Here is a 26,653-nt window from a genome sequence, read left to right on the forward strand (position 1 = left end):
GAAGGTCCTTTTCAATAAAAGGTAGTCTGGGTCTTAGTGGTTATTCTCCTCCATCCCCTCTCCCCCAGAAAACATATGCATACCTGGGAGAAGTCAGTCACTAGGGCCCAGAGTCCAAATTAGGCTGGTCTATTGTTATGGTAAATTGGAGTTATCAGTCTGAACTAGTGATTCTTTCTCATATGTCTGTGGTGTCTCTTCCCCTCCCAACACACACACACCTATACACACACACCCCTGTTCTGTGATTTGGTGCTGTCTTATGACCAATAACATCCATTTTCTGATAGGCAACTTTTCATTTTCTTCTCTTACGTTCATAGTATAGAAGAGAATGAGCTCTGAATGTTTGTACTGTACTAAACCATTCTATTAACCAGACACAATACAGTTCTACTTGGAACAAAGATAACATTTTTATGTCCAACTTCTGACGATCCATTACACCAGTCATCACGTCCACAGTCCTTCTGCAGCATCACCCGGCTCATCAGTCATATCTGGTCGGTTTCTTTGTAACTCCCCTGAAATACTTGTATGGTTTCAGTAAATATTGATGTGGCTATTGTTGCCTTTTGTCAAGTGGAGTCTTCTCAGAGAGGCTGTCTGGTCAGCTGTTGTCCCATCAACCCCCCACGGGCACTCTACTGCTGATCCTTTTCTCCTTTTCCCTGGCCAGCCTCCCTAATTGATTGGCAACAGCCCTCATTCTTGTTCTTCACTCCTCATCTGCCTTTTCCAAACCTACATGTTCATCAGAATCATCTAGGGAGCTTAAAAAAGGAATAAGCACAATTCCTAGAGATCGATTTGGGATATCTGGGATGAGCTCTTGTAAATTTGTAGTTTCTAAAACCTTCCTGGCAGATTCTGATGAGTAATGAGTTTGGATGATTCCTCTTGGTGAATGAAGGCTACAGTGTGGTAATCACGTATCTTTAAACTAGAGTCATTCTATTGGGTAATAAATACCTTTGAACTTGCCTTACATTTGCAGGTATTCTTTTCCCTAAAAGGAAGAATATGACTCCCAGCCTCATCTGACCCCACTTTCCCCCACTTCAAGTCATTCCTATGCTCCAGAGATTGAGGACCTCTTGCTGTGTGGACATTATTAAAGGTCATGTTGTATTGAAGTTTTAAAGGAATTGAGGCAGATCCCAAGAAGATGGAAGGTTTTGGTTAGACACTAACCAGAGAATTGCCTGCCTGGATTTTTTGGGTGGCTTCTATAGTGGAGATCATCCTCTAGGAGCCAATAAAGATAGAGAAGCTACCTTTACTGGGGATCTTTCTCCAGGTTATCCTGTCCACTACCCTTCAATCTCTAACAACACCTAAGGCCTCTTAGGGGTAGGCCCTGCGTCCCTGTTCACTATTCCTGCTCCTACTCCCAGGTAATGCAGACTGCTTCTGGGGCTGACATTTGACCCAATTTAGGGCAAAGATTCTAGGCTATATATGTTTTGAGAGCATGACTGGAGAAGTTGTGGAAAGCTGGGGAAGGAGCAGCAATTTACAGAAGAGAAGCATAAGGGGGAATGAAACAAGTGTGCAGAGAGAAACCAGTAGTGCTGAGAGAATGATCTCCGTTCATGAGAACCTTCTCCTCGTTCTAGTCCGTGGTAAGGGTGCCTCCTCCCATGGGCTCTGAGACATCCCTGTAAGCTTATAACACATTCCCTTTTTTTTGGTTTAGCTAAGTCTTAGGGATTCTGTAACTTGAACTAAAAGTTGCATTATTAAAATAACAGGAAATGAACTATGTATATGACTTCTTTGTATTATATTTGTCATAAGATCAGTAAAAATAAAATACCATAGATGAATAGATCAGAGCCCTATTAGCCAGCAACAAGGAGTGTGACGTACCAGAAGTATGTGACAGGACAGTTTAGTTAAACTGAATAACAATTTGGCTATTAGATTATATGCACAGGGCATTTCTGCATGGTACCTGTCCCAAAGTTTTTAAAAAGTTAGTTTTTATTGATACATAATTGTACATATTTGTGGGGTACATGTGATATTTTGTTATATGCATTCAGTGTGTAATGATCCAATTAGGGTATCCATCACCTCAAACATTTGTCATTTCTTTGTGTTGGGAACGTTTTAGACCTTCTCTTCCAGGTATTTTGAAATATACAAAAAATTGCTCACTTTAGTCACCCAACTGTGCTATGGAACACTAAAACTTTTTGCTTTTATCTAACTGTAATTTTGTACCATTAACCAACCATTCTTCAGCTCTTCCCCCCTCCCTCCCAGCCTCTGGTAACCATCATTCTTCTCTCTACCTTTATGAAATCAACTTTTTCAGTTCCCACTTATGAGTGGGAATGTGTAATATTTGTCTTTATGTGCTTGGCTTATTTCATTTAACATAGTGACCCTCCAGTTCCATCTGTGTTGCTGCAAATGACAGGATTTCATTCTTTTTTATGGTTGAATGGTATTTCGTTGTGTACATACACCACATCTTTATTTATCCATTGATAGACACTTAGGTTGATTCCATATCTTTGCTGTTGTGAATAACACTGCAGATAAACATGGGCCTGTGTGCAGATATTTCTTCAATATGCTGATTTCCTTTCTTTCAGATATATACTCAGCAGTGGGATTATTGGATCATGTGGTAGACCTATGTTTAGTTTTTTGAGGAACCTGAATGTTCTTGGTGCTTTTGTTGAAAACCACTTGGCGATAAATAGGTGGATTTATTTCTTTATTCTCTATTTTGTTCCATTGGTCTGTGTGTCTGTTTTATGCCAGTACCATGCTGTTTTGGTTACTATAACTTTGTACTGTATTTTGAAGACAGTGTGATGTCTCCTAGCTATTGTTATTTTCATGTCTAATTAATGTAGCCATTGAATATCTTATTAGCAATTTTATCTGGCACAAGAGTACTTCTTAGTTTCTTCTTTGCTCAGTCATACTTTTCCTGGTTTATATTCATTGACATTTTAATGATGGTTCTTTTTCCAAAATAAATGTGTTATGTAGTTTTTCCACTCAAACTTCCTGACATTTTTAATATCATCCTTTGTTTAGACTATTAAAATTCTTTCATAAACAGTCTGTAGTAGAAGTATCAGATGTTATGGTCCTGGGATATAGAGACACCTCTCCTTCGATCCTCCTCCCATCTGTCTCCTCAAAATTACAGCTCCGTAAGAACTTAGTCATTTTACTTGGAGGACAACTTGTGGAACTTGCCTCAGCTTAGTGAATACCACTGCAGTTACCAACACTACAATTTATCTCTTTGCTTTGCACTCCCACCCTATGGGAGTACGGTACAGTAGTTACTGTAAGAATCCAAGCACCAGTGGATAATTTGTTCTTTTTGGCTGCCAAGCAGATGAAGTCCATGTTTATATTAGGGGAATTCTCTACCTCACCATTTTTTTTTTTTTAATAGGATATAGTGTCACTACGCACATGCTCCTCCCTCCCACCCCCAGCCTACACCCAGACATAATAGGGAGAAATAAGTATACTCTTCAAGCTTGCTTATCTCTAGATTTGAGGATAAAAATTACAGTGGTATGGAGTCAGAGTGGTTTTGCTGGTATGGGTAGGAGGAGAGTGGCCAGTGTGGACATAGTAGCCATAACTTGCTGCTCCAAACTCTAGAGTTTCTCTCATTGGCACCACATTCTGAATTTTGACTTGAAATTAAATTCCTTAGTGGTTCCTTATTGATTGCTGGTAGTGATTTAAAAAGAAATTTTTGTTTGTTTCTTTTATTAAAATTGGGGAAGAAAGAGTCTGTAATCTAGCTGAATGCTCTTATATCCCAAGACTCTGACAACTACAGCTATCCTCAGTTCCTTATTTTGTAGATTTCTGTGCTGAGAGACTTTGTTTTCTCTTAACCATCCTAAGGGCACTGTAGTATTTTATGGTGGGAACCCAGTGATGGGGCCCTTCACCATGGTCTCCCTTCAGTCAAAAGCCTTCCAGTCACCTTCCTTACTCCTCTTTATGGTCAGTTTATACCCTGTAGCCACTGTTGGAATCTATGGTTTTAATGAGATCAAGGCCATCATCTTTGAGCTGGATTATAATTCCTTGATGGTAAATTTACATCTGTAATCTCTGTTTAGTGTCATACCTTAGTCAAATGAGTTCATTTAACTTTTAAGTTACATTCTCAAAACTAACCTAAGAGTTAGGAGAAATTTTCCTTATTATCTGTTGAAATCAACTTTAGTCCAGTTAATGGCATTGAAGTATTTAAAAAATACAAGTTCATAGAGTATTCATGATTTACTTACTAGTTTGTTTCTTATTTTTCCTGATTTTTCTGATTATCAAAACCATGTGTGTTCATTGAGGGAAAATTTGGTAAGTAAAGAGAAGTATTTTAAAAAACAGTGTTGGTCCCTAAATTGATCTGCAGATTCAGTGCAATTCCTATCAAAATTCTTGCTGCCTTTTTTGTAGAAATTGACAAGATGATTTTGAAGTTCACATGGAAATGCAAGGGACTCTAGCCAAAAAAATCTTGAGAAAGAACAGAGTTTGGTAGACTCAAATTTCCTAATTTCAAAACTTAATACAAGGCTACTGTAATCAAGAAGATGTGGTACAAGCATAGAGGTAGGCATACAAGTCAATGGAATAGAATTGAGAATCCAGAAATAAACTGTAATACTTATGGTCAATTGATTTTTAACAGAGGTACCAAGACAATGTAATGGTGGGAGAGAAGAATTTTTTCAACAAATAGTTCTGGGACAGCTTGATATCCACATGCAAAAGAATGAATTTAGAGCCCTCTTGCACACCAGAATTAACAAAAATGGATTGAAGACTTCCATGTAAGAGCAAAAACTATAAAACTCTTAGAAGACAGTGACTACGTAGACCTTGGATTAGTCAGTGCTTTCCTAGATATGACATCAAAAGCACAAGCAATCAAAGAAAAAAATGATAAATTGGGTTCCCTTAAAATTAAAAACTTTTGTGCTTCAAAGGACATTTTCAAGACAATAAAAAGACGCCCACAGAATGGGAGAGAAATATTTACAAATCATATTTCTGACAAGCATCTAATATCCAGAATATATAAAGAATTCTTACCTTACAATTCAATAATAGACAGTCTGACTTTAAAAAATGGGCAAAGGAAATGAATAGTTCTCCAAAAAAGATAGGCGAATGGCTAATACGCACATGAAAAAATGCTCAACATCATTAGTCATTAGGAAAATGCAAATCAAAGTTGTGTGACAGGCCGCACTGCTAGGATGACCATAATAAAAACAATAGACAATAAAAGTGTTGGTGAGGATGTGGAGAAATCAGAACCTTATGTATTGCTGGTGGGAATGTAAATTGGTACAACTGCTTTGGAAAACAGTTTAGGGATTTCACTGGTGGTTGAACACAGTTACTATATGAACCAGCAACTCCACTCCCAGATACCATATGGGTTTTCTTTGGAGCTGGAGTTTGATAGTGGTGATGGTTGTACAATGTTGTGAATATAGTAAAAACCACTGAATTATACACTTTAAAAGGGTGACTTTTGTGGTATGTGAATCATATCTCAATTAAAAAGATAATAAACAGAAGAGAAGTCACCACAGAGCCTGCTGCCCAAGAATAACCGTAGCTCATGTCAATTGAGCATTTTACAAAATGCTAATTAGTGCTAGGCACCTAAGCCCTTTAAATATCTTCTCCTTTATTCTTCACAGTAGCTTTATGAATCTTCTGTCAGAGCTGAGACTCCTGACTCCTTGCCCAATGTTCTTTCTACTAATTTGCTGTCCCTGTTTTACAAAGAATATTGGGGGAAGAAAGAACATGCTAAGTTGGAATATCATTAAAATACCGTTTTACAAAGTTAGGTGCTTTACTCAAACACACAGTTAACCAAAAAATATTTATGGTTTGGTTCAGTTAACATCCAGCACTCAAGCTTAAAGGAAAACAAAATCTTGAGAAATGAGTTAAATCTCTGAAGTTAGTAGTTTAGTGTCAAGGAGTTTATGGTAATCTTTTGGTTTTTTTCAGAGATTGTAATAAAAACAAGTAAAATTAGAAACTTCCCTTAAGTGTCTATTCATCTTGTTCTGTTTTATTTTAACACTGGAGTGGAAAAGCTGGTTGGATTTTGTTTTCACTAAATATGCTACAATCCATTGCTATTCTGTGAAACCAGAGTGTTTAAAGTAGATGCATCAAGAAAACACTTGAAAAACTTTGTTACACTGGTTGATTTTGTTTGTTTTCCAGCGGTCCCCAACCTTTTTGGCACCAAGGACCGGTTTCATGGAAGGCAGTTTTCCACGGGGGGGTATGGGGGTGGGGGGGCGCGGGCAGGGGATGATTTCAGGATGATTCAAGTGCATTACATTTATTGTGCGGTCAAACCTCTCTGCTACTGATAATGTGTATTTGCAGCCGCTTTCCAGCGCCAGCATCACCACCTCAGCTCCACGTCAGATCATCAGGCATTAGATTCTCATAAGGAGCGTGTAACCTAGGTCCCTCGCATGTGCAGTTTACAGTAGGGTTCGCACTCCTATGAGAATCTAATGCCACCGCTGATCTGACCGGAGGCAGAGCGTGTGTGGTGATGCAAGTGATGGGGAGCGGCTGTAAATACAGATGAAGGTTCAGTGGTTTGCTGGCTAGCTGGCTGCTCACCTCTTGCTGTGTGGCCTGGTTCCTAACAGGCCACAGACCGGTACTAGTCTGCCGCCCAGAGGTTGGGGACCACAATTTTACACTTTTAACATTTCAGAGCATCCAAGTATGGGTTCAGAGGTTTTACCCTATGCATTTCTTTATTGATTAATATTTGTTCCTTATTAGTGGGCATCTAAAAAACTTACTTAAAACTCCTTGCAAAAACAAAACTTAGGTACTTTTTTTAAAAGAGTTATTCATACTTTTTAATAACTTTGACATAAAAATATTGTATTTTTAAATCTATTTTTAAAATCTTGGTATTGGTGCTCTGGCTTTATTCTTTCATCATATAATTAAAGAAAATATATTTTCTGTGAAAATTATTTTTTATATTATATATATACTGTTTTGTAATATAACCCCCAAATTAACTGTAACATTCTGAATTGGTAACATTGTGCATAATAACTTGTTTTAATGTTTTTGTCTTTCTTTAGGTTGGTATTTTGTGTGGCATCTTTTTTTATCAAAATTCAAGTTTCTCCGAGAACTAGTGGGAGACACAGGATCCCAGGAGGGAGATCATGAGCTTTCAGGGTCTGAAACCGAAGAAGACACTTCATCTTCTCCACACAGGATCAGATCTGCTCGCCAGAGGAGGGCACCTGCTGATGAGGGCCACTGACCCCAGACATAGTCTTTTATTAGTGAATGATGAAAAGCAGTTGCTAGCCTCTCTTTAGTGACTTGGCCTGGAAATTTGCTGAATGACTCATGAACATTTGTACTTGGATTTTAAGTCCAATTTAGAAAAAGATTTACATGTAAGCCATATAAAAATAAAGGGAATTAAAACCAAATTGAACCATTGCAAACTTCATCTTAAAGATAATCTTTTGCTTCACTAGCTTTCTACTTATTCCTTGGCTCTTGGGCTTATTTTCTTGCTCTGGTGTGAATCTGGTAAACATTACAAGCTTAAAAAACCATATTTTATTAGTCCTAAAATGTATACTTTTCTTCGTATTTTAACTTGTCTAAAATTGGGATGCATCTCATTACTGTCAACCAGGCGATAGTCATGTAATTAATCTACCTTGTGCATGTGCGAATTTATAGCTTGTCATAGTGTCATCACTTTAACCAACATGAGTATTGTTGGTACCAAATGTGTCAGGTTTAGTTGACATTTAAAAATGTCTTCAAAAAGATTACACTATGATTCAGCATTGAAACGGAAAGTTATTGCGTACGCAGAAAAGCATGGAAACAGAGCAGCAGGACGTACATTTGATATCAGTGAAGCAAATATCCGTCGTTGGAGAAATGACCGCAATTCCATATTTTCTTGCAAGGCAACAACAAAATGCTTTACAGGACCTAAGAAAGGAAGATACCCACAGGTAGATGAAGCTGTACTACATTTTGTCAGTGAAACACGTGCAAAAGGATTGCCTATCACACGCCAAGCAATGCAGTTGAAGGCAGGAGAAATTGCCAAAACCCTCGGAATTGATGAAACGAAATTTAAAGCAACGAGAGGCTGGTGTGACCGTTTCATGCGTCGAGCAGGACTGTCGTTAAGGCATCCAACATCATTTTGTCCAAAGCTTCCTGCTGACGTCAAACAGAAGACAGTAGTGGAGCGCTCTTTCAAGAAATGCTGCATCACCACTCCTCTTGACAACACCGAGGCGGGTGTTATGTGGAAGAATGCAGATATCTATGCCTGTGATTTGAAAAGTGATTCAGAAGAGTTGGACTCAGAATATGAAGTTATAGTTATAACTTAACCAATTTATCTCACGCATTTTCTTTACATATGCACAAGATTGATGCGATCAAAGTCTGTGTAACTCTTTAAACGCTGTTTTAATAGATATAAAATAAACATTTTCTGTGATATGAAAGCATTGTGTCATAGTTTAATGGGCAATGTTTTTTCTTAGTGATACACGTGGTGCATCTTAACAATTGATGGTATCTCAGATTAAATTAAAAAATAGTTTGCAAATTTATTTTTCTTTTTAAGATAGCAGTTATTTATTGGGGACCTTAATTCTGACTCTTATAATGTTGAAATTGTTATCCTGTGTGAAATACAGTTTTTTGGGTAACGTATTTAAGATATTATAGTAGTAACTTAGGAATCTAAGAACTATCTTCTACTTTAGGAAGAGTAGGATTAGTTACTCCCTTTGTATGGGAGGACTTTATGCTCAAGGCATGTGCTGTGGAAAAGAATACTTCTTCACAAACAATTCAGTGACAAAGACCTCAGAGGTGCTAGGTATTGAGGAAAAAACAGTGGGCGAAAATACCCGCTTAGCTATAAAATGACTCCTGCCAGGTTTCCGTGTTTGTCTTTACTGAACTTTGGACTGTTTACTAGAGAAGAGAGAGATGAATTAAAGAACTTTCCTGTTCAGTGTCACCTGCTTTGTGTAAGAGTGAAATGGAAAGCCAACTTAGTTTTTAATCCAAGTTCTTTTTACGTTTTTACCTTGGCTTTCTTAAGAACTAGTCATCACAAAATATTTAATTAACCTCTATTTTATGATGGTGTATAATTATGTTTGATACCTCGTACTTCATGCTTACAGTTTTGTTTATTAACTGTTTCACTGGCTCTTTCCCACGGTAGTATTCCTGATGAACACCTCTTTGCTGATACTGTAGCCTTTTGGAGATACTAAGAGGGAACTCAGAGCATAACTTTAGTCCTATATATTTGCTAGGGGAAGATTCCCAGGTGCCGAGAGTGGGGCACAATCTTTCTTTATTTCCTTATTAGATGCACTTTTCTATTTTTATGTGACTCTAGGGCATAACGAAAGTGACACAGTTTCAAGCATGAATTTTAATGCTTCATAGTAGCTAAATATCACATTAAAATGATCATCAGAGAAAAAAATGAGTGCCCAAAAAGCTTCTTGGTACTGGGAGGATATTTAAGTTACATTTTTTCATAGTCTAATGTTTTGAGCTATGGATTCTGCTCTATGGTGGATATCTAAGGTTTAGATAATAGTTTCTGAAAAACTTTAAGTAGCTGGTAAGCTTCCTGTTGTCATTGTTGAAGAATGATGGCTCATGTAGCCCTCCCCCCAAAATCTACAAGGGTCATGCCCAAATAAATACAAGTTAATCTATGTGAACATATACATGTTGGCATTATTTATTGACATTTATGCTTCAAGTATGTCTTATTTTGTAGAATTTTAAGAAATGTTCTGTTTAACTTGAGAAATATACCTAAAAGTGTACTAATAGCTCACAATTCGCCATGTTTTTAACTCTCACTGGGGGAGAGTAAAGAGAAATTATTGATGCCAATATGAAGATGTTCAAACTAATACTTTGTGTAAAACTTTCTTTTCCTGCACTCCACAACACACTTACCATAGTAAGTATTTCTAAAGCCACTAAGAGAGGCGAGAGACATAGTTGTTAATGCAGAATTATTTATGTGGTATAGTGTTTCCATTCTTTTTCCTGTTTTAGTGTTTTTGTAACAGCTTACCAAAACTATAACACAACTCCATTTTCAGTCTCAGTGGGAAATGGACTAGCCATTGATTAATTTTAAAGTTTAAAAGGTTATGGACATTAAAAACACTTGTAAGTATTAGAATCTTGTCTGAACCTCACAAGGAATGATGGTGATCAAGTATGGCATCTTTTGAGGATTAATTCTAAAATTGAGAACTGTGATAGGCGGTTTCATTTCCTTCCCAGCCAGCCATTCATTCCCAAATCGTCCATTGCCTCTGAAACTTTTTGTGAAAATTGCCTGTACCGGTTGTATTGATAGCATTGCTCTGATTTAAATGCTCCAAACACTAAATATTTGTGTAGCAGTGTTAAATGAGATGGTAATATTTATATTAAACTGAACATAAAATTCGCTTAATGGATTTTGTCGTGACATTTTCACAGTGGAAACATAAATATATTGTTAAGTGATGAACAGCCATTTCACAGACATGCAGACCCATTTGTTTAGATATTAGGCTTAAAAACCATTTCAAAATGTTATTTTGGTGGGAGTTTGGAATATACAAAGTAATGGATTCATGAAATATGGCATCTTAAAACATATTGAATGATTTGCAAGTGGTGCATTTTTACTTTTAAGAGCAACAATTTTTGAACTTATTTTAAGTCAGTGATGCAACCTTTTTTAAAGTCATTTTTTTCTCAAAAGTTATGCTTTAATGTAACGTGTAACCAATGTCACTTTTGATTTTGACTGGTAAACTTCAAGTACTTTTATATTTGAGGTTAACTTTAAAAAGCCAAAGGGCAATCCTCAAAGGTTATCTATAGACGCTCAAGTGACCTAATGCAATAGTTTTCTATCATGGAGTCTAGAACTAAAGCACCTTTTATTGTCTGCTTGTAAAGAGTGAGTGTCCTATTGTTTTTAATTTAAAGCATAAAGAGTAATATTTTATCTTATATTAATAAAAGTTACATTTTCCATTTGTTAGTGTACATGTGCTACCTGTTTTATGAGGAATGTTTAACGTTACCCTCCAAGTCAGTTCTGTGCATAACCATTCACCAAATACTGCTGCTGCGGTTTCTTAGAGGAAACATTCTGTGTTGTGCTGTGATGCATAGTCATCTTGCTGCTTGACAATAAGTTTATAAGCAAGTAGAATTGTGTTTTAATAATGCCTTTGTATAATAAGATGTAAAATTAGATGAGGAATGTGTGTAAATGATCATTCACTGTTTTTGTTTTAAAACTGGTCAATGCTATAAAGCTTCTGTGGTTTGTATGATGTTTTAACTTTCACTTTAAACTGCACAGAATAAAATGAAAACAAAAGTTGTGTGTGTCTCGTTGATAAAAGACAGTTAAGTATTCAGGGTGCCTTGGGGACATGAATTTGAAAGCAGCCATTTTTGCTAATGGTCCACACTTCACCTTAGTTTCGAAACTTAAAAATCTGTAAGAATTGAGAGGATAGCAATATTTTTTAGTGCCATGAAAATAGTTCACTTAGAACCTAAAGGACATATAGATAGCATTAGAGATTAATTATTACACTTAACCCTCTTTAACCTCTTATTTTGTTCTCATACAGTATCCAGTACCCTCAAGATTGTTTTGGTATCCTATTTGCCATAGATCTTATCTCACATATTAACCACCAGGAAGATTGAGGAAGCTGAACAAAGCCAAGTAAAAAGATGGAGGAATACCCTTGAGAACCTCTTCAAGATAGAAAGCCATCATTTCAGTGGCTGGAGGCCAAAGTTGTGATTTTTCTTTAGCTGTGCTCAGCTGCCAAGAATGTAGGATGGGAAAAAGTGGATTGTGCCCGGGTTGGGTTTTATAAGGCAGATGTGTCTGAAGGGCAAGGTCATTAGAGATTGGTGGAGATTGGCCCTGGGATTTGAGTTGGGTTGTAAGAGAAGTTACATCAATAAGGCACTGGCAAACTGGGTGAATGGAAGGGGTAGAGGGATCAGAGATAAAATGGGTCTGATGTATATAGTGGATAGAACAGGAGGTTTGGGGTGGAGACTAGGATTTTAGAGGTAAACACTTCTGAGCAGCGACAGTAAATACATCCATAGAAAGGGGGGTCTGAGAACTATGACTCATTCGGGGTATTGTGTAGCCCCTCAGCATGGTCATTAACTGTAGTTACCTGGATATTCCTAATTTGGGGGAGGGGACGGTCACTGGTTTGACACCAGAGATGTTCAAAAGATCTAGGTCACAAAAGGTCTTGTATGCAGTGGCAAAGGCTTTGCTGTTCATGCCGTATGGGATAGAGAGTACTGAACTATTAAATGGAGTGAGAGCACTGATTCATTTGTTTAACACACAGTGACTGCTCTTCCAGGCACCTGGACTAGGTGCAGATGGCTTAGCTCATGCTAACTGTAGTGAGGAGAAGTGACTGGAGTCACAGTGGAATCAGTGTCTCTTAACTGATTCGAGCAAGAAAATAGTAAACTAGTGGCAGACTGGAGGGAATGACGACCGTGGAGAGTTTGAGGATGTGAAGAATCCATAGGACTTGAGATTGTATTGTGAGGCCAAGTGAAGGAAAAAGATAAACAAAAGACGATTTCAACATTTAAGTTTGAAGTTGATAACATTAAGGGATGCATATAGAAGAAGTAGGTTTGAGATTGTGCATAGAGACACGGAAGATGGAAGTCCAGTTTGGGGCGTATTTTGAATTTGAGGTGCTTGTACGACATTAGGTAGATAGAAATCACCAGTTTTAAAAATAGTATGAGGGACATGGGTTGAAAACACAGATGAAGCTGAAGTGGTAGGCAAAAATAGGATTCCCCAGGGGGGAGGATGGAATAAGAGACCCAAGGAGTGGCACTGCTGTGATTTGAATGTTTTTTCTCCTCCAAAATCCATATGTTGGAAACTTAGTCACCAATATAACAGTATTGGGAGGTGGGGCATAATGGGAGGTGTTTAGGTTGTGAGGGCTCTGCCCTCATGAATGGATTAATGTTGCTATAAAAAGGACCTGTGGGAGTAGGTTCTCTTTCTGCCATGTGAGGACCCAACATTCCTCCTCTCTGGAGGATGCAGGAAGGAGCCATCTTGGAACTGGAAACCAAACCTGTCAGCACCTTGATCTTGGACTTTCCAGTCTCCAGAACTGTGAGAGAATAAATTTCTGTTCTTTATAAATTACCCAGTCTCAGGTATTCTGTTGTAGCAGCACAAAACAGTCTAAAATAGGCTGCTACAGTTTGGATATTTGTCCCCTCCAAACCTCATGTTGAAATTTGATCCCCAGTATGGGAGGTGTTGGGTTATGAGGGGCAGATCCTTCATGAATGGCTTGGTACCGTTCTCTTTTAGCAAGTTGAGTTCTTGCTGTATTAGTTCCCCAGAGAGCTGGTTGTTAAAAAGAGCCTTTGCGTCCTCTCTTGCCAGGTGATCTCTGCAAGCCAGCCCCACTTTGTCTTCTGTCATGAATGGAAGCAGCCTGAGGCCCTCACCAGATGCCAGTTTTCCAGCCAGCAGAATTGTGAACCAAATAAACCCTTTTTCCTTATAAATTACCCAGTCTTGGATATTCCTTTATAGCAACACAAATGGAGTAAGACACAGGCCTCTAAAAAACATGACTATTTCTTAAAGAGGCTAGAAACAATTTCCTAAAGAGGCTGATAAAAGAGTCCATTAAGGACACTGAGAAGGATCAGTAAGAGAACCAGGAATATACGTGGAAGAGAGTAATGTGCTAGAAGCAAAATAAAGAAAGAACTAGAAAAGTGTTCAACTGATGTAGTATGATTTTGCTTGGATCTAACTATTAAGAGATTGTGGCAATGGGAAGGTACTGCAGTTGTTCATGCGGAAGATAATGTCAATTTGGGCAAGGCTGGTGGTGGTGGAGACAAACTGAAGAGAGACTGATGGCGGTTGATTTGACAGGGTTTGGTGATTGATGGGATACAGGAGGTGAAGGGCAAGGATGAGTCAATGGTGGATCACTGACCGAGGACACGAGTGCGACATGTTTGAGGGGACAGTTTGGGGATAAGCCCAGGTGCACGGAAGACCAGTGGAAATGGCCAATCCGGATCTTAGGAAAAAGGTCAGGAGAGCTGAGATCCTATCCAAATGCTGTGACTCAAAGATCGGCAATTTATTTAACCTCTCTCTTCCTGGTCTGCTACATGGGAATGATATCTGTCTCGTAAGACTGAATTTTAAAAATACTCATCAAGCATATTAATACATAGTAGGCAATCAGTAACTTAACCATCCTCCCTTTCTTCTCCTTATTCATCTTTGTAGAAACCTTCTTAATGACAACTTGATCCAGAAGTTGCCTAGTTCATTGAAAAAGTCAGTTGACCTACACTATTTCTAGGTAAGACCAAGGCTTTCACTGTATATAATAGATTCATTAAAATTGCATCTCAGTTTCTTTGCAAAAGTCAGACAATTCTCTGACTTATAGTTTTGTTCTCTTACAATTTGAACAAGAGCAGAAACTTGCAAAGATTTTGATCATATTTACCACCCATGACACTATACTTCCATTTTATAGTATTAGTAATATAGTACTACATTTTTACCTTATTTTATAGTGTATACAGTAGGTATATTTTTTAATTACTGTATATGTATATTTTACAGTTGTCTCACTTGTACCTAGATGGACAAGATTTTCTTAACAGCTTGTGTTTCCCAAAGCAGTTAGCTATGTTTTCATAGAAACAGCAACTCTCTCTTCACATTCAGTATTTCATTGTGCAATATATATATTTTCTAGATAGGATCTCACTCTGTCACCCAGGCTGGAGTGCAGTGGTGCAGCCAGCTCACTGTACCCTTGAACTCTTGGGCGCAGGTGATCCTTCTGCCTCAGCCTCCTGAGTAGCTGGGACTATAGGCATGTGCCAGCACACTTGGCTAATTTTTCTATTTTTTGTAGAAACGGGGTCTCACTGTGTTGCCCAGGCTGGTCTCCAGCTCCTGGCTTTAAGCAATCCTTCCCACCGCAGCCTCCCAAAGTGCCAGGATTATAGGCATGAGCCACTGCCCCCAGCCTCATGGTAATACTTCATTAAATTATGTGACTACAATATCAGGGACAACTGGAATAAGCAGGCTTGGAAACGATTTTGGTTAAACGTAATAATCATTTGGTGAGAACGGAAATGTGTGAGCATACAAAATACTAATCTGCTACTCTTGACTATGCGCCCCAGTCTGGGAGGGACTGGGCATCTTGATTCACAGAGCAAATCGAAGCCTCAGCCTGGAGTCCACTCACACTTGTGTATGTTCCTGCCCTCTCCTTCCCTCCTGGTGCCTTAGAGGACAGACCTCTCTGCCTGTCCGAGACCAATCCCTCTTCCTGTGCTTCGGATCCTCTCTCCTCCCACCTTTTCAGGAAATTGACACTATCAATGATTTCTTCTCCTATGCATTCAGTCTCTCCCTTCAACTGGATCATTCCCTTCAACATTTAAATGTATTCATTAGACATGTTCCATCTTGAAAGAACAGAAGAAAGGCCTCCTTCTTCCCTGTCCCCTCAGCTGCCGGCCACTCTTCCCACTCCACTTGACGCCAGCCGCCCTAAGTATTTATCTCTGTGACTCCACTGACAAAATCTGAAGGACACTTTCCTGTCCTCATCTTTGACCTCCCAGCAGTGTTTGTTGTGATTGCCCATCCCTTCCTTGAAACGTTCTTTTCCTTGGCTCTTATGACACTAAATTCTCCTGGTGTTACTGATTTTATTCCTGCCTGTCTGGTCACACCCTTGTCTTATTCACAGGCTTGTCTTGCAAATAAATGTCAGGGCTCCTCAGGACTAAATTCTAGTCCCCCTTTCCTTACTCTGTGCTGTCTCCTCAGGCAATCCTGTCTGTGACTTCAACTACCATCTCTTCACCAAGGGGGCCCACGCTTCTAACTGCCTTTGCAGTATCTCGTCTTGGCTGTCTTAAATGCTGGTCAAACTCAACATCTGCAAGGTCAAGTTTATGACCTCCTCCAAACCTGGTGTTCTTCCAGTGTCTCTATACAGTTGGCAACCTGAGTGTCATCCTTGACACTCTCTGGTGTTCTATCTCCACCACATCATCAGTTCTTGATTTTATTCTGAAATAGCTCTTGAAACCATATACTTTTCCTATTATTGTCTGTAGGCGATGTCATATAGTGGCCACAAGTGGTGTCTGCAATTAGAATTCTCATTTTTCATCTGTAAAATGGGTGTAAGAGTAGTACCTATCCCGTGGAGTTTCTATAAGGGTGAAATGAGTCAATACACGTAGAACGTGTAGAACCGTGCTCAGCAATATTGAGTATTTCCTACCATTATAATGCACACCTGGACCACTAGAGCAGTGGCCGTCTCGAGTCATCACAGCCCATCTCCAGCCTTTTCTCCTCATGGTTATGATCTTTCCACAACTCAAATTTGTCTTCTCTTTGCTCATGATGTGAGTGATTTGCCATTGCTCCTAGATTATGGGAAAGTGGAAAATCTTACTATACCCGGTGACATGCTGCATGATTGCATTTGCCAGCCTGTCCGGCATGGTCTCATACTGTCACTCCTGCACTTCCAGCTTTGTGAGTCATCTCTCAGTCACACAAGTGTGCAGTCCCCACTCAGATCCCGCCCCCACCACTGGGTCCTTCCACGCACTGCTCCCCCTCACTCGGATACTTGCCTTCCCTCTCCTGATCTTCCAGTCATTCTTTAGGTTTCAGCTCGTAAATCACTTTCTCAGGGAAGCTTTCTTTACACACCCTCTCCAGACAGTTCCTTTTTTACCTACTCTTGTAGAATAGTCTTTCTTTCCTTCAGCGGCCTGATCCCACAGAAGAATTAAACATTTGTTGGTGGACTTATTTGATTAAATACCATCATTCCCACTATGTCGAATTCATGTATATTTCAACAGAAGGTAGAACTTACATCAAAATAACATTTTAGCCTACAAACTGCCTTATTCAATCTTTTCATTGGAATCTGACGTCTGAAATGAGAGGCCTTATTCCTTCCTGCCTTATGAGTATCTCCTGAAAATGGTTACCATTTCCTTGAATCAACAGACACAAAAGTGTATGTTAATGAGAAACTTATTTTTCAAGCCCCTCATTCTTCCTGCATCTCCCTGCCTTCTGAAAAGGTCAAAGGATCCTGTCCGATGCTGTCAGAACCGCAGCTTTTGACCACAAGGTGGCGACAGTTCTCAAGAGTTAGCAGGTGAGTCCAGTGTCTACTCTGGTCTGGTCGAGTCTTTAAAAGGATGTTGGTGGGTGGAAGTTTGTTTGGTAATTATATTGCATCCTGTTTTGTGTCACAGGTATTTTACCTAATCTCTTTACCTAAAACAGCCAAGGCGAGCATGTAAGTTGTTGATCAAACTGGAACACTCTCGAGAGTGAAGGGGAGGAGAGTGAATTATACACCATCAGGCCAGGACAGCAGATATAAACCAGATTGTTGTGGCCACACAGGGACATCTTTTCTCTCCACCTGAAGCCAAGGTGATACTCCTGAGTGCGGTTGTGTAAAAAAACAAATAACGAAGTAAAGCCGAGGTGAGTCAGGTGACAATATTTATAGTCTCTCCGACTCACTGATGAAGGCCTGAAGTTGGAGAAAAAGCACTCCCAAATAGCATGTGAACTTCGCCTCCCAGCGTTAGGGCTCCAGAAGTTAGACAGTTTTAGAAAATGAGTGATGAAAGGATGATTGATCCAAAGTCCCGTATATTTACTTGTGGGAGTCAGGGAAACCCTACCTTTGGTGAGATGTCATAGACATAATAAGGCTTTCTGCTGAACATGGCTTTTGATTTGCAAAATCCTTTTTCATATATTGCCTTCATTGAAACTCACAGCCTTGTGAGGAGTAAGGAAGGAAGGAAAAGTATCCTTGTACTTTAGGGGTAAAGAAATTGAGGTTCAAAGAGGTAAAGTATATTAGTTTGACCATGGACGTGATGAGTGCCAAACCCTGGGTTTCTGCCTTGTTGCTTAGAGATGGGGAAATACATTTTCTTTTTCACTTGAAGCATCCAGATCACTTCATATCATTCAGCACAAAGGAAAACAAATACATATTCAAATGCAAACACAAGATGAAGCCCCAATTTATATGAACATACATGGCAGGATAAACTAATTTAGAGAGTCATATTGTTTATTTCTTGTTTCCTCCTCACTCCCCTAGTAGAACAAGCAAACTTTGTGTCCCGTAGTGCTGGCTTTCCCTCACTCCGCCGGAACTCGACAGGTTTGGGCTCCCTGGGGTCCTAAATCTGGATTGTCTAACAAAGAGAAGGACTTGCAAAGGCTTGGAAAGAAGGGTGAATTTAAAGAGAGTGACCCAGTGGCCTGTGGGCGATGTGGTTGGATTCCCAAGCATTGAAACCTGCATCCTGTGCCCACGTAGTCCTGGAAGGTGACAGGTCTCTGATGGGGATGGCTTGCAGATGCTTGGGATCTGAATGCTAGCCTCCTGCTTTGGAAACTGCAGCCATGTTTTCTGTGGCCACGCTGGGCCCAGGGGGACCTACTGTGAACAGTAGGTGGGACCCTCTGGGCCAAGTGATGAGCATCCCAGTGGCAGCCCTGATGGCCTGAAGTGCAAAGTCTGTTGTGAAGTTTTCTGGATTGTGTAGGACCCTTCAGACTCTTAGGGAGAGAGATATGTTGCCAGTAATGACTAATATTGAATGTCTCACCAACCCTGGTGAGTAGACTCAGAGTCACATTTAATTTGATTCAGAAACAAAACAAAATATGTAACAAATCTTGCACTGTGTGTTGTCAAATTAATTCATACTCATTAATGATTACATGTAAAAACAAGCCATCTGCTCCTCTGCAGACCGATAAATGAAACACAGAAAGCGGCCCAGGGCCCTGGGCTTTCCAGCCGGCTTTCTCCCTGTCCCATCGGTCCATTGATCTTGTGGTGTTGCTGAACACCCCGCCCCAGGCTGCCGCAAACTCCAGTCACCTTGCCTGGTGACCGCTCACTTTTAACTCAAGGGCCACCTCTTCCACACAGCCTTCCCTGGACCCCTGTGATCCTGTAGCCTTTTGTTGGTGCCTCCAGGAGATCACTTTCTGTTTGTCTGCACACACAGAATCAGCTGGGGTGCTTGCTGAATGCGGCGTCTTGGCCCTTCCTTATTTCAGTCCACTGAATCAGAATCCCGAGAGGTCAGTACTAAGATTCTATATTTTTAATGTGTTTCCCCCTCAGGTGATTACTGTCCTTTCTTTACCCTCTGTGCTGGCCTGAATAGCATCCTTCCAAAATTCATGTCCACCTGGAGCCCATGAATATGATTTTATTTGGAAACAGGTTCTTTGCACATGCGATCACAATAAGAAGAGGCTATATTGGATAGGGCAGGCCCTAATCCAATGTCTAGAGTCCTTATAAGAAGAGGGAAATTCGGAGACACAGAGATACAGAGCAGCAACCGTACGTGAAGATGGAGGCAGAGATTGGAGTGATGCATCTACAAGCCATGGAATGCCAGGGACTGCCAGCAGCCACTAGATGCTAGGAGAGAGGCATGGAACGCATTCTCCCTCTGAGCCTCTAAAAAGGAATCCAGACTGCCAGCACCTTGATTTCAGACTTCCAGCTTCTAAACTGTGAGAGAATAAAATTCTGTTGTTTTAAACCACCAAGGTTATGGTACTTTGGTACTAATAATCCAATGTAGCCCTAGGAAATGAATACCACCCCCACCTCTCTCTTTCCCTACCTTCTATTAAGTTATCTTCATTTCCCCTTTCCCTCTACAGGAAGTTATATTTCCTATTTAAATTATTTTCATGTTGTATTGGACATATGTCAGTTTTTTTGGTGGTTCAATGGATGCTCTCTCTTTGGGGTTCTCTCTACCTTGTATGTCTCAGGAGGCTGAGCCTATCTTTCTCAGTAAAAGTGAGAAAATTCCAGACCTTTGCTTTCCCTGCCTGCAGTGTAGCAATTGTGCAGGCTTTATCACCCTGGCCCCATAAGCCACTTGTTGCAATGGGTGGGAGCTAGTGGCCCCAAGGAGGTTGTCACAGGGACACGTCCCTCTGGGTCAGTAGTCGAAGCCACAGCAGTTTGAGTTGCCCAGGCAGCTCTGCAGGGGTGCTAGGGTGGCACCTGTGACACCGTGGCGTGGGCAGTGCAGGTGGCTAGGGCTGGCTCTGCAGCCCGACTGCAGCATTGGTCCTGCTTGTGCTGCCCTTGGGCTAGATTCCTTCCCTTCCTGAGATCCTGTGAGCTACCTGATACTCTTTTTAATGAACCTTTTTCCTGCTTAAATCGGTTGGTTTCTGTTGCCTGCATCTACAAAGCCTCATTGTCATGGGTGGGCATTCATAGTCTTCTTTCTTTTTTTAAACAAGGATGCCTGCTGAACAAACATCTAAGGACAGATAATAATAATCCTCAATTCCAGGATCTTAGGAGGCAGTAAGTGTCCCACCCTGTCCATGTTATTGGGGCTCTATTTTTTTCATTCCACCTTAATTATAACTAATTATTATTAGTCACTAATTAGTCGTCATCACTACTACATTTTTAAGAGTTTAAGCTTCTTTAGCTATACCAACATATTTTCCAGTTTCTCTGTGCTCCGTTGTGTCTTGCGATCCCATTCTTCTGGCTTCAATTTCCCTTTCGCCAAAGCGCATCCACTTGGCGAAGGGCTTCACGTGGCGCGCTCCAGTCTTTGTCTGAACATGTCTTTATCTTGCTCTTCCTCCTGAGATGAGCTGGATACAGAACTTTAGATTGTAGTTATTTCCCCTCAGCACTTCGAAGTTACCATTCCGTTGTCTTCTGACCTCCTCTGGTGCTGATGACAAATAAATTAGGAAAAGTATAAATTCTCATCCCTCTATAAGCAATTTGTCCCCCCAGCACCCTGCCTGGTCACTTTGCTGTTGTAGTTTTACCCCCATGTTTGTAGAAGTAAATGTGTTCATTAATGTTGCCTGAGAGTTGTGTTGCTTCTTAGGTCCTTCTTCAATTCTGGAAATTTCTCAGCCATTGTCTTGACATTTCATTTCTCTTCCATTCTGTTTAGAGTCTCCTGGGCCTCTGAGTAGCCTAATGTTGGACTTTATGTTTTTCAGCTCTTTATCTGCCTGTCTTTTTTACTGGATTTCTTCATCTTTAGTTTATTAATTCTTTTTTCACCTATGTCCAGTTGGTTTAACCCCTCCATTGCGTTCCATTCATTTCTCATTTCATTATCTGCTTATACACAATTATATTTTTATATAAATATATAAACGTGGCCTTAAACATATGTGTGTGTGTGTGTGTGTATGCATGTATGTGTACAATCTTGTCTTCCTTTATCTTGGCTCTCCATTCACTTCACCCTCCCCCATCCTAAGGAACTCACATTAACGCAGTGTATATTTTCCCATGTGTTTTTACCTTGTTTGTATAATCTTAAACTAACACTTTATATGCAAATATATATGAGATATGGTTCTGGTATTTTTTTAAGAGACAGTGTCTCACTTTGTCACCCAGGCTGAAGTGCCATGGTGCAATCATAGCTCACTGCAGCCTCGAACCCCTAGCCTTAAGGGATCCTGCCGCCTCTGCCTCCCAAAACGCTGGGACCATGGGTGTGAGCCACCATGCCCAGCCTAATTTGTTGCCTTTAAGACTTGCTCACTATTCCATGGTGTGGACAGACTATACTTTATTCAAACACATTTTAACAGTGAACTCACGATTTTTTTGTCCCTACAAGCAATGTTGCAATAAGCATTCTTGTACACACAGCTATATAGACTTGTGCTTTTATTTCCATGGGATAGATTAGGAGTCAATACACTTTTCCTGTAAAGGGTGAAATAATAAATATTTTGGGCTTGGTGGGTCACGTGGTCTTTACTTTACCTCTGCCATTGCCCCCAAGCAGCCATGGCAAATATGTAAACAAATGAACCTGGGCTGGATTGGGCTCACAAGCTGGAATATAATGTATATTTTTAAAAAATTGTAATAATAATTGCCAGATTACTTTCCAAAAAAGCTATAATAAGTCACATCTCCAGGTAATGTCTGAAATTACCATTTTCCCTGAATCTCAGCAACAAATAGACATTATGAATATTTTAAATTTTTACGAGTCTGATTGGTATAGAGTGATAGCTCACTCTAAATTTAATATGCATTTTCTTAACTGTTGGTAAGTTTGCTTATCTTTTCATATATTTCTTGGCGATTTGAAATTTTGTCACCTATGAATTATCTTCATATTATTTGTCAATTCTCTATTTTTTGTTCCCTTCTTGTCGATTAATAAGGAATATCTGTATATTGCAGATATTAACACTTTGCCTATTCTGTGCATTGACACTATTTGTCTGAATCTATTTTGTCTGTTTGTTTTGTTTATGATCTCTTTTGCCATAAAGCATTTTTAAAGATTCCTTATACAGTCAAATATACCATCAATATGTATTAAATAGCTCCCAAATTTCCAGTCATGATTAAGACGGCCTCTGCCACCCTTGCACTGAATGCACAGTTGCCTATGCAGGATTTTAGTTTTACTTTCGTATTTAAGTATTTAATCTATTTTGAGTTTATTTTTATAGGCTGTAAGATAGTGATCTGGGTTTATATTCTTTTACATCCACATACAGAAGATGCCTAGAATTTTTATTTTAGGTGGGGGGTGATTTTTCCCCTCATTCTAGTCCCTGTACAGATGACCAAATTTCTTCTTTCCGGGGCCAGTGTGCAGAAATTTCTAGTCCACCTTTAATAAATGAGGCGAAGTGATTCATGCCAGGGCTTGGTCCAATTCCTCTGCTTCCACAGTTTGGAAGCCACATCTTCTGTCCGTGTGGGATGTCAATATTCCAGGCCTGCCATTGTATCTGGCTCTTCTATGTGTTCGTGGTAGGAGGGAAGGCCTGTCTGCATCACCTTAGTCTGTGGTGTTGGTGGAAGAGATCCCTAACATCAGATATACTTTTGCACACCGAAAACCAAATATACAGCACCTCTGGGCCCAGTATGGAATGGGTCCCCTATCGGCATCACCCCAAGGTGCTCTGTAGTTGCCACCTTCAGGTTCTGTTCAGCTCTGCCATTCCCATTAAATATTAGATCCTGTTCCCATTCTCTTAGCCAACCTCCTGCCCAAAGGACTTATAATCTTTGAGGTAGTTGCTTTTTATACTGGAACAAAAGTAGTTGGTTCTACTTAAGTACTGTTGTTAAACCTATGAAGCATGCTTTTGGGTGATCTTTATGTGCATGGAAGACACTGAGTTGAGAAATTTGAGGATAGAGTGCCATGAAAGTGTCTAGTCTGGTCAAAGGACCTCACAGCACATTGTATTTGGTAGGATGATAAAAGAACACCAAGCACCAAGCATTTTCTTCTGTAAGTCAGAAAGCTAGAAACTCTTCTTCTGGCACCTGTTCTGTGTTTGTGAGGGGAATGATTGCCCTGGGAAAATTTACTTAGATAACAGCTGAGAATCAAAGAATAGCTTCACATTTTTTAAAGAGACAGTTCTATTTTTTATGAAAGAATAGCATTTTCTGAGCTAGAAGGTAAGTCAGCCTCGGGAAGCCTAGATAATATGTAAATTGGGTAAAATGTAACGTGTGACTATAAAGTTATGCTACTTTGGGGGGCACCTTATGGAAATAAATTTTATTTGTTTATCATATAAATTTCATGCTGCTAGCTGTTTGTGGAGAAGTACCTAAGGTACCCAAAGGTAGTTCAGGCACATCTGGAAGTCTTTCGAATATTAAAAAATGTGATTTCAGAAACTCTGCTTTCTTTCTTTTTTCTCTTTATTAGGTTTTAAAAATTGTTTTAAATTTGTTGTCTCCATGTAGGAATTCCACTTTTGGTAATGGAGGACTAGCTGTTTCAGACCAACTCTCTAATAATAACTAATAAAGCTAGATGAAATATATAATTAAGTTTTAAAATCATGAAGAGCTAAAAGGTCATGAAAATTTACTGGCCAAAATCTGGGAGAAGATAGAAATCAAGAGAGTGAGCCTCACATTTAGGGCTGCTCTTGTCCTGGGGAACATCTGTAGCTCTTGCAAGGGCAGCCGAAAGACTCGGGTGTGCTTTAAAAAACCCCTTGGGACCAGGGAGAAAAAGTTATGGTCCGGGTCCTGGGATGTACCCCACAGCTTGGGACTGTAGCCTTGAAGAGCTGCCCTGCCCTAGAGGTAAGGGTAGACTGGAACTAAGTGAGCTTTCATATGGGCCATAGCCTCTTTGGCAGGCCTAGACAATCTAAAACTCTAAAGTTAGAATCGGGCGAATCTGGAATGCTGCTAGTGCCCCCAGAATTGTGGCATGAGCAACCGAATCCTCCCTGGAGCAAGATATATTATCCTAGGCCTCAAATTATTTCTACAAATAATTTTTCGAAACTGATGGCTAGCACACAATAAAAAAATAGCATGACGCAGTTTTTTTAACATAATAAAATGTGTGTGTGTGTGTATGTGTGTGTGTGTGTACCGGTGCAAAAGCCAGCCTCACACTTAATCTTCAAATGTCACACCACTTTAGGGAGGTGTTCTCCTAAAATCAAGAATAAGACAAGGATGCCCACTATCTCTACAATTATTTAACATTTCACCGGCATGTTAACTAATGCAATTAAATAAGAGAAAACAACTAGAAGCATAAGAATTAGAAAGGAAGAGACAAACTGTCTTTATTTGCAAGAAATATAATTGTATATCTGAAAAACCCAAAAGAATCAATGGAAAAGTAAAATTAGCATACTCATATGAATAGACTTCATATACATAAACTGTAAGAAGTTTGAAGAGAAGACCCTGTGTACAATAACAAAAATTTAAATACCTAGACAAAAACCTGATAAGAAATAGGCAAAAATACTTGTACTCGCCATCAAATTGGTACTAACTGATGAATGCTAGGGTGCTCACAAGGCAGTAATACTCTCCAGGGATTAGGGGGATGAGGAGGTAAACCCACAACTAAAGGACAGGGGGAGCTTTGTAGGGGGGAAGGGCATGCCTCTAACCCTCGCTTGGGTGAGGCAAAGACATAAAATGTAACCATAATGTTTGTACCCTCCTAATACCCTGAAATAAAAAAAAAGAAATAGGCAAAAATAATAGAAAAACTGTAAAACATTCTTGAAAGACTTAGAAATAATTTTGAACAAATTGAAAAACACAGTATATTTTTGAATAGAAAAAATATTATAAAGATGTTATCTCTCCCTAACTTAGTTATAAATTTAATGCAACCTCAATAAAATTTTCCTCAGATTTTTTTTTTTCTGGAACTAGACATGTTGATTAAAAAGTTAATATGAAAGAATAAACAAGTGAGAGTAGCCAGGAAATACTTGGAAAGAACAGCAATGTAGTGCGTGGCTAATCCTATTAGAATGCAGTAAAACATTTTAAATCCTCTAAATTAAAGCAGTATGATACTGGCTCAGGAAAAGACTTGTAGACCAATGGCTCAGAATAGAAAATACAGAAATATATCTAAGGAAAATTTAGTATATGCCAATGCAAGCATTGAAGTCAGAGGAGAAACATTGACTTTAAATAATGTTGGGGTAACTGGATAGCTATGAAGATGAAGATGAAACTAGATCTTTTTCTTACAGTGTAGTCCAGTATAACTTACAAATGCATTAGAGATTGAAATGGAAAAAAAAAACCCCAAAACAAATAAAAAACTCACATACAAATACTAGATATGACTAAATAATCTAGACCCAATAAAATAAGAGATTGGTAAATTTGACAACATTGAAAAATACAAAATAAGTAAAGTTATAAGATAATTACAAATGGGGAAAATTTTTGCAACTTTTGTCACAAAGCATTAATATCCTTAATATCCTTAATGTAATAAGGACTTCCTAAAAATTTTACATTAAGGATATAATAAGCATTACATCCACATACACACAAAAAGCAAAGGCATGAATAGGGAGTTCACAGAAAAAGTATGCTAATCGCCCTCTTTCACAGCAAGCAAAATGCATGTTTAAACTACAGAGATGCTGCCTCTCATCTAACAGATTAACAAAATTCCCAGAGTTTGGCAATGTAAATTCTTGGTGAGGCTATAGGAAAACAGCCATTTTTATATACTCAAGGTGAAGACACAAAATGGTGCAATATTTATGAAAGGAAATTGGCAATATCTAGCAAAATTACATATACATTTACCCTTTGATCCAGAATTCACAATTCTAGGATTCTATCTCAAATATTCAACGGCAATGTGTCAGACACATGTAAAGGGCTATTCACTGCGACCTTATTTGTTACAGCAAAAGGCTGCCAAACAACCCAAATGTTTCTCAGTAGAGAGCTGTTTGAATAAACTATTGTAAACATCTATGAAGTGAAACAAAGAGACAACTTCTATTTCTAGATTTCATGGAGTAGTTTGTAGAAAACTGATGCTTCCACTGAGTATAACA

The 26,653-nt window shown here is 39.3% G+C and overlaps 1 protein-coding gene across 1 annotated transcript; it reads left to right on the forward strand.

Annotated features, from left to right (window-relative positions):
• The first annotated feature begins 1,474 nt into the window (after positions 1-1,474).
• SMIM13 (small integral membrane protein 13) lies at positions 1,475-8,560 on the forward strand. Its single transcript, XM_012653155.1, has 2 exons — positions 1,475-1,625; positions 7,155-8,560. The coding sequence occupies exons 1-2, from the start codon at positions 1,475-1,477 to the stop codon at positions 7,340-7,342; spliced, it is 339 nt and encodes a 112-aa protein (XP_012508609.1). The 3' UTR covers positions 7,343-8,560.
• The last annotated feature ends 18,093 nt before the right edge of the window (positions 8,561-26,653 follow it).

The sequence above is a fragment of the Propithecus coquereli genome, unplaced genomic scaffold, assembly GCF_000956105.1.
Source record: "Propithecus coquereli isolate 6110/MARCELLA unplaced genomic scaffold, Pcoq_1.0 Scaffold416, whole genome shotgun sequence".
In the NCBI taxonomy this organism is placed as follows: Eukaryota; Metazoa; Chordata; class Mammalia; order Primates; family Indriidae; genus Propithecus; species Propithecus coquereli.

Excerpts from the sequence above, each read along its gene's own strand:
- SMIM13 (XM_012653155.1), top strand. The coding sequence starts at position 1,475 with ATGACTGGAGAAGTTGTGGAAAGCTGGGGAAGGAGCAGCAATTTACAG. Across the intron at positions 1,626-7,154 it reads TCTCCTCGTTCTAGTCCGTG|GTTGGTATTTTGTGTGGCAT; the intron begins GTAAGGGTGCCT and ends GTCTTTCTTTAG.